General features: G+C 43.9%; 1 protein-coding gene across 4 annotated transcripts in view; it reads right to left on the reverse strand.

Annotated features, from left to right (window-relative positions):
* xirp2b (xin actin binding repeat containing 2b) overlaps positions 1–13,095 on the reverse strand; it is a 201,238-nt gene that overhangs the window by 25,994 nt on the left and 162,149 nt on the right. For all 4 annotated transcript variants that reach the window (XM_078228210.1, XM_078228212.1, XM_078228211.1 and 1 more), the window contains 3 exons: positions 7,537–7,647; positions 1,218–1,293; positions 101–216 (listed from right to left, as the gene is read on the reverse strand). In XM_078228210.1, the coding sequence (XP_078084336.1) occupies positions 101–216; positions 1,218–1,293; positions 7,537–7,647 (303 nt within the window). Of the gene's footprint in view, positions 1–100; positions 217–1,217; positions 1,294–7,536; positions 7,648–13,095 lie in introns of those variants that run through there.

The following is a 13,095-nucleotide window of genomic DNA, read 5'->3' on the forward strand; positions in this document are numbered from 1 at the left end:
TTTCAAATGTGCATTTCTTGCATTTGTAAGTGTCGTCAGTAAGCAAACAATGTTAACGGTCATTGCTGTCAACGTGCACATATTCAAGAACAATAGACACCTTAATCTTTTTGGTGGTGTTTGTCGCCATTTGGGTCGGCTGGGCTGTTTTTTCAAATTGCTGTTTTAATATCTGAGTGGAAACTTTTGGCTTTTCATCGTCAGTCACTCCATCCACTGTTCAAACAGAAAATAAATACATGAAAAATATTCCTGAACTAGAAAGAGAAAGCAAAATGCAAACTCCCACAATCTCCCATGTGATGCACCATGTTTATTCTGTCTTTCTTTTAACAAAATCCCTTCCCAGATACCTTCAGTGCCCCTTACAGATAACATGCCAGCAACCAAATTTGAATTGGAGAAACTGGTTTTTCAGTCTTTATTTGAAGTTTTACACAAACATCAACACTCCCAGGTGCATGCTGCTGTATATATTTAAGAAAGACATCAGAAGTAAAATTTATAATCCTCTCTCTTAAGTAACATTCCTCCCCCCACACCCTCTCCCTCTCCACCACCCAACCCACACACCACACTACTACCATCACACATCAGTATACATAGCATCAATGTTAACTCTAGAGTCACCTTTATTCATCGAAATATAGAAAATAGAAGCAGTAGGCCATTCGGCCCTTCAAACCTGCTCCGCCATTCATTTTTATCATGGCTGATCCCGCCTTCCCCTCATATCCCTTGATCCCTTTAGCCCCAAGAGCTATATCTAATTTCTTCTTGAAATCACACAATGTGTGTCCTTTGGTTCTCGATCCATCTACCTATGGGAACAATTTCTCCCTGTCGACTCCATCCAAACCCCTCACAATTTTGAAGCCCTCTATCAAAGCTGCTCTCAACTCTGTCTTCTCTAAGGAGAACAGTCCCTACTTTTGTAATCTCAGCCCCAATATCCAGTCCTTTCACTTCTGCTATGCACACTACCACCCAGCAAAGGGTGGAATAAACTCAACGATTTTGTGTATATGTACCAGCATTTTGAGAAGGAAGGCCTGTATTAATTAGGACCAAGCTTTGGATGTCAATCTCTAATGAATTTAATATGAGTTTCAGATGTGAGTGCTTTATGACTGCGAGAAGCTCAAAGTAATTTAAGCTGAAGCATATGACAAAAGCAGTGCTGTGGTACTCACCATGTACAGAATTACAGCACTTACCACTGAAATTATTCAGGTGATTTTCAAAGTTGCCCACCATATTTGACAGATGAGTATTCTGTTCCACAACAGAGGCCTGTAGAAACACATCAGGTTTACTTATATGGAATCCATTAGAATGCAGTGAAACACATCAAATATGGAACAATCACATCGTCTTGATATCCCAGCCATTTTGAACTGTCACTAGCTAAAAGGAAGTCTCATTTTTAACGCAATACTGTATTTTACTAAGTGGATTCACTGAATTTCTTGAGCTTTAGCTCTCAAATCTCTAACAAAGTACTGCTGAAAATCTGAAACAGAAACAGAAAATTCCAGAAACATTCAGCAGATCTGGCAGCTTCTGTGAACAAAGGAACAGAGATAATAGGTGGCAATTATCTTGACATATCTACACATAGAGGGGAGACTGGTTGTGTGCCGGGAACATTTTTGATTCAGTAGTGGGCTTTGTTGTGGCTCTAACTCAGCCACAGCATTACCGTTCCACTTCTGGGTTAGCCGACCTTTAAAAGAGAGTGGGAAGAATGGCACACCAAATCTGTCGAAGGAAGTATTTCCATTTAAAGGAACCCCAGCAGGAGTCAGAATTGCTGAATAGTATATTCATTCCTGAGGCTTCACCAACCACAGGAATGGAAAAGAAACTTCAGAAGGTTGCAGCTCCAGACTTCTGATTATTCCTGGAGGTCTTAATGCCAGAATTGAGGGACTAAAACCAAGCTGGCATGAATGGAAGTGATCAAGTGTGGCATCAAGGAGCCCGAACAAAACTGGAGTTAATGGGAATCAAGGGAGAAACTCACCACTGGTTCCTAGCACAAAGGAAGATGGTTTTGTGATTTGCAGGAAGTCAATTATCTCAGGACATTGTTCCTCAGGGTAGTGTTCTTGGCTCAGCCATCTTCAGCTGCTTCATCAATCACCTTCCCTTTGTCATGAGGTCAGAAGTTGAGATGTATGCGCAATGTTCTATATCATTAATGACTCCTCAGATACAAGGGATGGGCAATAAAAACATTGGTCTAGCCAGCGATGCCCACATCCCATTAAATAATTATTTTTAAAATTCGATCCATATCCATTTACAGCAAGAGCTGGATAACATTCTGACTTGGGATGTTAAGTGTCAAGTAACATTTATGCCATATAATTGCCAGGCAATGACCACTTCCAACAAGAGAGAATCTAACCATCTTTCCTTGTGATTCAATGTCAATACCATTGCTGAATTCCCCCACTATCAACATCTTGGGTTCACCATTGACCAGAAACTGAACTGGACTCACCATATAAATACTGTGGCTACAAGAGCAGGCCAGATGATGGGAATTCTGCAGAGACGAACTCATCTTCTGACTCTCCAAACCCTGTCCAACATCTACAAGCACAAATCAAGAGTGCAGTGGAATAATCTCCACCTGCCTGGAGGAGAGAAGCTTCAACAACACTCAAGAAGCTTGACATGATCCAGGACTAAACTGTCCACTTGACTGGCACCTCACCTACCATCTTAAATATTCCTTCTCTCTACTGGCAGCAGTGTGTATCATTTACAAGATGCATTGTGGCAACTCACCAAGTCTCTTTCCAAATCCATGACCTATGCCACCTAGAAGGGCAAGGGCAACAGACATGGGAACACCACCTGCAAGTTCCTCTCCAAACCACACACCAGTCTGATTTGGAACTATATTGCCATTCCTTCACTGATGCTAGGTCAAAATCCTGGTACTCCCTCCCTAACAGCACTGTAGAGGTATCTACAGCACATGAACTGCAGTGATTCAAGAAGCTGGTTCACCACCACCTTCTCAAGGGCACTGTAAGAAGTCTCACAACTGGTTAAAGTCCAACAGGTTTATTTGGAATCATGAGCTTTCAGAGTGCCGCTCCTTCATCAGGTAATCTGTCATTATGGGACTTCTTACTGTGCCCACCCCAGTCCAAAGCCGGCATCTCCACATCATGGCTCTCAAGGGCAATTAATGAGGAAGAATAAATGCTGGTCAAAAAGTGAGCAGCAAGAGTGTGGAGGTTGAAGGACCACAGGATGGAAGGAAAGATGAGGTGTGTGCCATAACACACTCAGGTACCAGCCCCACACTCTGGCTTGCCAAGGGCTGGTGGGGGATAGCAGGGGAGGTTCTGTCAGTGATAGCCACTGACAATGTGTGTTCATCTACTCCATTGGGAAGAAGATCTTGTGCCCAGAGGTAATGAGTTGTTCTAAAAGCCTGAAAGTCCTGTGGAGCAGTGTGTGTCTCCATTCCCTAGCACTGTTCCTCTCTATGGAGTTCTACATGTCCTCCTCCTGCAGGGAGGGAAAGGGGAAAGCTATGAGTGTTACGAATGGTTTGTGTGGAGGAGAGACAAAGTCATTTGTGGAGGGTAGCTGTGAGGCATGGCTGCATGTGGACATAAGATAAGGATGAGTGTGGGTGTTGGCTGCTCAGATGGAGTTATGAGGAAGTATCTGAAGAGAGAGCGATAAGGGAAGATGCAAAGTGCAGGGTATTTTGGGAAAATCAGCAAGTCAGGCTTGAAAGTATTATTGCCCCCTACCTTTCCAACCTTCCTGACGTTCTTGGAACTCTTGCAGCACTGAATCCAGGTTCAAGGGATTATATACCTGCTGCTCACTTCCTTGGCCACTTCCATCAATGCCTGCATGGTTTGAGAGACTGGTTTCTTCCTCCCATCCTGGGGAAACATCACCTCACTACAGTCCCTTAGATACCTCAGCAGGTGCTCCAGATAAGAGTCAGAGAAAGACTCAGGACAGCTTTTCCAGGTCTCTTTTCCATTTGTATGACTGCTTCAATTTCGGGAATCCATACCCAATTGAACCTTTCTGACCCATGACAAAGTCCCTTAAATATAAATCCTTGCATTAACAGATTTGGTGCACCATCCCAGGTGCCCTCTTTGAATGGCCAGGAAACCTGGAAGCAGGATAGTAACGCCATGGTTCAATTAAAGCTCCATGGCAAAGCTCTTTGCAGATTCCAAAAGTTCCTGACCCGCCACAGGTCCCATCTTATCAGGCGGGGCTATCAAGTGAAAATTATGCCCATTAACTCTATTTCTTGCTGCCAGGTATACTGAGTATTTCCCACTTTTTCTGTTTTTATTTCAAGCTATTAGGGTGGCACGGTGGCACAGTGATTAGCATTGCTGTCTCACAGTGCCAGGGACCCATGTTCGATTCCCGGCTTGGGTCACTGTCGTGGAGTCTGCACGTTCTCCCCATGTCTGTGTGGGTTTCCTCCGAGTGCTCCGGTTTTCTCCCACAGTCCAAAAGATGTGCTGGTTAGGTGCATTGGCCAAATTCTCCCGCAGTGTACCCAAATAGGCGCCAGAGTGTGGCGACTAGGGGATCTTCACAGTAACTTAATTGCGGTGTTAATGTAAGCCTACTTGTGACACTAAAAAATAAACTTAAACTAGTTATACAGCTTCACTCAAAAACATTGGGCAAGATTTTCTGGCCAATCCCGTTGATCATCAGGCGCTGCCAATGGTGTCCCCCCCAACCTTGCCTTGGGTTCCCGGCGGCGGAGGGTGCGAACAAGGGGATACCCCATTGACAGTAGTGGGACCAGAAGATCCCGTCACCAGCAATAGAACAAAGAACAATACAGCACAGGAACAGGCTCTTTGGCCCTCCAAGCCTGCGCCGCTCATGTGCCCACGAGACCATTCTTTTGTATCCCTCTGTTCCCAGTCTGTTCATGTGGTTATCTAGATAAGTCTTGAACGATCCCAGCGTGTCCGCCTCAATAACCTTGCTTGGCAGTGCATTCCAGGCCCCCACCACCCTCTGTGTAAAATACGTCCCCCTGACATCTGTGTTGAACCTTGCCCCCCTCACCTTGAACCCATGACCCCTTGTGTTCGTCACCTCCGACCTGGGAAAATGCTTCCCACTGTTCACCCTATCTATGCCCTTCATAATTTTATACACCTCTATTAGGTCGCCCCTCATCCTCCGTCTTTCCAGGGAGAACAACCCCAGTTTACCCAATCTCTCCTCATAGCTAAGACCCTCTATACCAGGCAACATCCTGGTAAACCTTCTCTGTACTCTCTCCAAAGCCTCCACGTCCTTCTGGTAGTGTGGCGACCAGAACTGGACGCAGTATTCTAAATGTGGCCTAACCATCGTTCTATACAGCTGCAACATCATATGCCAACTTTTATATTCTATGCCCCATCCAATAAAGGCAAGCATGCCATATGCCTTCTTCACCACCCTCTCCACCTGTGCTACCACCTTTAAGGATCTGTGGACTTGTACACCCAGGTCCCTCTGTGTGTCTATACTCCTGATGGTTCTGCCATTTATTGTATAGCTCCCCCTTACATTAGATCTACCGAAATGCATCACTTCGCATTAATCTGGATTAAATTCCATCTGCCATTTCTCCGCCCAATGTTCCAGCCTATCTATATCCTGCTGTATTCTCTGACAATGTTCATCACTATCCGCAACTCCAGCAATCTTCGTGTCATCCGCAAACTTACTGATCACACCAGTTACATCTTCCTCCAAATCATTTATATATATCACAAACAGTAGAGGTCCCAGTACAGAGCCCTGCGGAACACCACTAGTCACAGACCTCCAACCGGAAAAAGACCCCTCCACTGCTACCCTCTGTCTTCTATGGCTAAGCCAGTTCTCCACCCATCTAGCTAGCTCACCTTTTATCCCATGCGATTTAACCTTTTGCACCAGCCTGCCATGAGGGACCTTGTCAAACACTTTACTAAAATCCATATAGACGACATCCACGGCCCTTCCCTCGTCAATCGCTTTTGTCACCTCCTCAAAAAAACTCAACCAAATTTGTGAGGCATGACCTCCCTCGTACAAAACCATGCTGTCTATCACTAATGAGATTATTCAGTTCTAACTGCGCATATATCCAACTCTAAGAATCTTCTCCAACAACTTCCCGACCACGGACGTCAAGCTCACCGGCCTACAATTACCCGGGTTATCCTTGCTACCCTTCTTAAATAACGGGACCACATTTGCTATCCTCTGGGACCTCACCTGTGTCCAGTGAAGAGACAAAGATTTCTGTTAGAGGCCCAGCAATTGCATCTCTCGCCTCCCTGAGGAGTCTAGGATAGATGCAATCCGGCCCTGGAGATTTGTCTGTCTTAATGTTTCCTAAAAAACCTAACACTTCCTCCCTTGTAATTGAGATTTTTTCTAACGGGTCAAAACATCTCTCTAAGACACTACCAGTCAACATGTCCCTCTCCTTTGCGAATACTAATGCAAAGTATTCGTTTAGGATCTCACCTACTTCCTTTGGTTCTAAGCATAATTCCCCTCCTTTGTCCCTGAGAGGTCCGATTCTTTCCTTAACAACCCTCTTGTTCCTAACATCTGTATAAAATGCCTTGGGATTCTCCTTAATCCTGTCTGCCAAGGACATTTTGTGACCCCTTTTTGCCCTTCTAAGTCCCTGTTTGAGTTCTTTTCTACTTCCTCTGTATTCCTCCAGTGCTCCATCTGTTTTTAGCTGCCTGGACCTCATGTATGCCTCATTTTTCTTTTTGATTAGACCCACAATTTCACTGGTTATCCACGGCTCTCGAATCCTACCTTTCCTATCCTTCCTCTTTACAGGCACATGCCTGTCCTGCAGTCCTATCAACTGCTCCTTAAAAGACTCCCACATGCCAGATGTGGATTTACCCTCGAACAGCCTCTCCCAATCAACAGCCACCAAATCCTGCCTAATCCGGCTGTAGTTAGCCTTCCCCCAATTCAGCACCTTACCCATCGGACAACACTCATCTTTTTCCATTACTATCCTAAAGTTTACAGAATTGTGGTCACTATTTGCCACATGTTCCCCTACTGAAACTTTGATGACCTGACCGGGCTCATTCCCCAGCACTAGGTCCAGTATAGCCCCCTCTCTAGTTGGACTGTCAACATATTGTTCCAAAGAAACTTCTTGTGCGCATTTTATAAATTCTACTCCGTCCAGGCCCCCAGCCCTAAGCGATTTCCAATCTATACAAGGGAAATTAAAGTCTCCCATTACAACAACCCTATTTTTTCTGCACCTGTCCAGAATCTCCTTACATATCCGTTCCTCAACTTCCCGTGGTCAGGCTTTCTCCGTCACTGCAAAACACACCACAGAGAGGCACAGAAAATCCCAACCAAAGTGAAAAACGTTGGAAAACATTTAATCTTATCCATAACATTCAGCGTTAAAGATAGAACCAAGTAGAATCGGACTTAAATTTAAATAATTTTATCCAACAGTTGTATTGCATTTATTACCGTTTCCATCTTGTAGGATAAATGTTGTTCAGCTGTTGATGGCGGACCATTTGCCTGATCGGTTTCTCTGGTGCAGCTGCTCACTTTAACTTTGCTGGTGCTTGTCACATCCTGAAATAAGTAATGTAACATGTAACATTAAGAAAATATCTTGGTATCCACAAAGAAGTTTCTATTCAACACATTAGTCCAAAAGGCCCTGCTTCATATTACAATCAATAGCACTAACTGTGGCTAAAGTAAAATAAAACAAAGTCAAATAACTTACTTTATGCAAGAATAGGGCAAATATGTATAAAATATGCACAAACGCAGTTCATTAAAGAGGTGTAAAGAATTATTGTATTTGACTCATCTTCCATACAAGTAACCTTTGCATTTCTATGACAGCAGGGATTACTGAGCTTATTCAACATTCCTTTGTGTTATGAATGTGAAGTTTATAAGATTGCTATGTTTTAAAAGTGTCTGCTTAATTTCAGGAAAAATAGACAAATGAAGAGAGTCACGTGATCTGTTATTAGTTCTGCTCGGCAACAGGCTTGGTTTCTATAGGGACAGAGAGGCACAGAGTGAGAATTACTGAGAGCAAAGTATAAAATGTTCGCACTTGAAACAAAGGCAGGAGCAGCCATGCTAATTGTAGATAGACTTTCAGTCTTCGAATTTTTGGACAGAAAAAGAGAGGGAGAGTGAGGTCTCAGTGAGAGAAATAAAGGCTGCAGTTGGTGCAGTCAGCAGAGAGAGTAAGGCTGTAAGTTTCTGTGAGCTACCATGCAGTAACACAGGGGGAAAGACAATCTCTGGCCATAGAGATGCATGATGTGGAGATGCCGGCGTTGGACTGGGGTAAGCACAGTAAGAAGTCTCACAACACCAGGTTAAAGTCCAACAGGTTTATTTGGTAGCAAATACCATAAGCTTTCGGAGCAGAGCTCCTTCGTCAGATGGAGTGGATATCCGTTCTCAAACAGTACACAGACACAGAAATCAAATTACAGAATACTGATTAGAATGCAAATCTCTACAGCCAGCCAGGTCTTAAATGTACAGACAATGTGGGTGGAGGGAGCATTCAACACAGGTTAAAGAGATGTGTATTGTCTCCAGACAGAACAGCTTGTGGAATTCTGCAAGTCCAGGAGGTAAGCTGTGGGGGTTACTGATAATGTGACATAAATCCAACAAGCTGTGGGGGTTACTGATAATGTGACATAAATCCAACATCCCGGTTTAGGCCGTTCTCGTGTGCGGAACTTGGCTATCAGTTTCTGCTCAGCGACTCTGCGCTGTCGTGTGTCGTAAAGGCCGCCTTGGAGAACGCTTGGAGAACATAGAGATGCATCCCATGGCAACCGATGGAATCTGGAAGGTTTGCCTTGGCATTATGGGGCATTGCAGGGGAAGAAAAATAGGCAGGTAGTCAGTTTGGAATATCTCTGAAAAGTGGGATGCCTTTCAACAATCACTCAAAGTTACAACTTGGCGAAATGGGGACAAGTGAACCAATTGAAAGCTAGCAGTGATATTGGACTGGTTCCTATTAAAACTGCATTCTGTGGAGAATGGGAAATAAAGTCGAATTGTGGATGGAGGAGGGGGGTTCAGTTGTAATAAAAAAAAGTTAAAACAAATTAAAAGGAGACATTAGTTAGTTTTGAGTATTAGTTGCCCTCTCAATAGTGTTTAGTCACTGTTGTTTTTAGTTTCTTTGCTACAGTTTGCTACAGGTCTTACACTTGAAATCTTGTGTGACCCTTTCAATTGCTCACTGGGAATTCAAATATCTTGCCGAAGGTTAGTCTCTATGGAATTGTAACATTTGCATTAGGAAAATAGGTGAATTCTCTCAGGGGGACACTGAACTGAGAGAGAAGATCTAATATGACCTGCAATTATACACCATGCTTTGTAAGTGAGGGGAGGTGACTATTTCCGGTACAAGCCTCATCAAAGCCCCAGAATGAATGCAAACAAATTTAAATGTAGATTTAGCACAATTCAATCAGTACTCAGCCCGATTTGGTGAGTAAATTGGATAAAACCCAAAAACAGGCACAGGGGTCACGATACACAATTAATCTGTCAGTTCCAACACTGCCGTCTCATTTAGTTGAGTGCAGCGTGCAACCAAACTAGGCATATATGCCTAATTAAGGGGTGCAAAAATCTTGAGAAGTTACCACAAAATCCAGCTAGCCTGCACTACTTAAAGCAAACCTGCACTTCTTAAACAGCAGGTGAGTTTTGGCTGGAGCAGGTGCTGGAGTTCACACACAAGTGTCCTTGATCTTGGAAAGGCACAGGAATGGCACAACATGGCAGAGCTTGGGTTCAAAAGGATCTCCAACACACTGGATGCCTTGGTGCAGGAGGGTACGAGAATGAGGTAAGTCTTCCATGCACTGGGAACCAGGAGGACCTCTAAGACAAACTCTGAGAAGGCAATGGAGCCATGCAGGTCAATGCCAGCAGTGTAGCCCTGAGAATCCTGGATGCAGTGCCAAAAGAAGTTCAATGGCCTCACACAAGCGATGAAAGTCAGTAATGCCTGTTCAAATTACACATTCCACAACTATACCACAATGCTCAATGCTTCACATCCCCATTTCCTATCTACCATCCATCTCTGCTAATCATGACTCAAACCTAGCATTCCTGAGTCACCCCACCTTAAAATACTTAATAGATAGATAGAACAGTACAGCACAGAACAGGCCCTTCAGCCCACGATGTTGTGCCGAGCTTTATCTGAAACCAAGATCAAGCTATCCCACTCCCTATCATCCTGGTGTGCTCCATGTGCCTATCCAATAACCGCCTAAATGTTCCTAAAGTGTCTGACTCCACTATCACTGCAGGCAGTCCATTCCACACCCCAACCACTCTCTGCGTAAAGAACCTACCTCTGATATCCTTCCTATATCTCCCACCACGAACCCTATAGTTATGCCCCCTTGTAATAGCTCCATCCACCCGAGGAAATAGTCTTTGAACATTCACTCTATCTATCCCCTTCATCATTTTATAAACCTCTATTAAGTCTCCCCTCAGCCTCCTCCGCTCCAGAGAGAACAGCCCTAGCTCCCTCAACCTTTCCTCATAAGACCTACCCTCCAAACCAGGCAGCATCCTGGTAAATCTCCTCTGCACTCTTTCCAGCGCTTCCACATCCTTCTTATAGTGAGGTGACCAGAACTGCACACAATATTCCAAATGTGGTCTCACCAAGGTCCTGTACAGTTGCAGCATAACCCCACGGCTCTTAAACTCCAACCCCCTGTTAATAAAAGCTAACACACTATAGGCCTTCTTCACAGCTCTATCCACTTGAGTGGCAACCTTTAGAGATCTGTGGATATGGACCCCAAGATCTCTCTGTTCCTCCACAGTCTTCAGAACCCTACCTTTGACCCTGTAATCCACATTTAAATTAGTCCTACCAAAATGAATCACCTCACATTTATCAGGGTTAAACTCCATTTGCCATTTTTCAGCCCAGCTTTGCATCCTATCTATGTCTCTTTGCAGCCTACAACAGCCCTCCACCTCATCCACTACTCCACCAATCTTGGTGTCATCAGCAAATTTACTGATCCACCCTTCAGCCCCCTCCTCTAAGTCATTAATAAAAATCACAAAGAGCAGAGGACCAAGCACTGATCCCTGTGGCACTCCACTAGCAACCTGCCTCCAATCCGAAAATTTTCCATCCACCACCACCCTCTGTCTTCGATCAGACAGCCAGTTACCTATCCAATTGGCCAACTTTCCCTCTATTCCACACCTCCTCACTTTCATCATAAGCCGACCATGGGGGACCTTATCAAACGCCTTACTAAAATCCATGTGTATGACATCAACTGCCCTACCTTCATCAACGCACTTAGTTACCTCCTCAAAATATTCTATCAAATTTGTGAGGCACGACTTGCCCTTCACGAATCCGTGCTGACTATCCCGGATTAATCCACATCTTTCTAAATGGTCGTAAATCCCATCCCTGAGGACCTTTTCCATCAATTTACCAACCACCGAAGTAAGACTAACCGGTCTATAATTACCAGGGTCATTTCTATTCCCTTTCTTACACAGAAATGCTATTGAAAGACTCACACTCACAACCCACACCTTGCATACATTGCCAGCTATTCAACCAAGAGAGCCAAACAGTAATCAAACAACATGGGCGGGATTTTATGGCTTTGCTCGGACGAGACCGGAAATTCCCGCTTGAGGTCAATGGAGAGTTTCGTTGTCAGACCCTTGCCCGCTCCGATTCTGGGCTGGCAACGTGGTAGAGTTCCGGCCATTGCATCTCACTCACTGACACATTGCCCTCTCTCTCTTCAGGACAAGGTGACAGGCAATTGGAGGCATCAGCAGGGGATAGACATGACTGAGTCCTCAGCTCAGGGGAGAAGACGGTGCCTGCCATCATTGGAACAGCCATGTTCAGCAACGGGGATCAAAGAGTCCAAGAAGATGGTATGTTCACACTTAATCCTCATCTCACATCCCATTTCCCACTCATACCACAATCTTATCTCACTGAGAAGCTGCGGAGAGTGTAAGCCTACACTTCTTCCACTGCCCTTTCCTCTTACTGCAACTGAGTCTTCGCCGAGCCTTCTGTCACCAGGAAATACGGAGAGCTTGGCTGAAAACTACATTGGTATATATTATAATATTTTTTCTGCAAGGTACTTTAAAAATGCAGATTTTCATATTCATATGATGTATTTATATGTTGATCTATAATACACAAATTTTAATGATTATACACTGAATGTTACTCGGCTGCTTTATTGCTGTTTTGCTTCTGTTGATCTCTGGGGTCTTCTTAATTTTCAAGTGTTAAAATAAGGTTGTGTCAGGAGATAGTTTGGGAAGCACTGATGCAAGAATTACTGTCTTCCTCCAAACATTTATTTTTTAATAGTTCGACAATCTGAGAAAGTACATTAGCCTACTGTCTTCCACAGTGTGCCAATTTACATATATTATCATTTCAAATAGTAGGTTTCTGAAAATAATAGAAATCGCAATTTCATCTGGGCAGTTGAAATACAAACAGCATGCAAATTATCCTTGGGCTTTCAAAGAACCTTTAATTCGATCATCTTGGGGAACAAAGGCTACTTTGCTTAAGCCCAGATCCACCATCTGCAGTTATTTAAATAGATCCCAAGGAAGCACTTAGACTCAATATTTAATAATTGTCCTCCTTTGGGGTTTCATAATGAGAGTGCAAAGCAGCAGTCTTCAAATAATAGGGCAATAGGAGATCGGTGATATTTGGACCAAGACATGCATACTTAATTTAGTCTGCATTTTAAAATAATACTTACACAAAAGCCGACATCAATTTGGGAAAGAGAGAATTCGAGTTGGTTGAAACACAGGAGATTTTCTCCAATTCAAGAGCTGGTTGCCACAAGACTGAGGCCTTATAGGAGGCCTTTTGGCTAAGATCACGTGTGGTTTTGTTGTCCTGCACTTGGTTAAGGTCATGAGGTTGCATTGAGGCTTCATTTGAAGCAATTTTCTAAAGCGGCA

The sequence above is a fragment of the Mustelus asterias genome, chromosome 14 (assembly GCF_964213995.1).
Source record: "Mustelus asterias chromosome 14, sMusAst1.hap1.1, whole genome shotgun sequence".
NCBI lineage: Eukaryota > Metazoa > Chordata > Chondrichthyes > Carcharhiniformes > Triakidae > Mustelus > Mustelus asterias.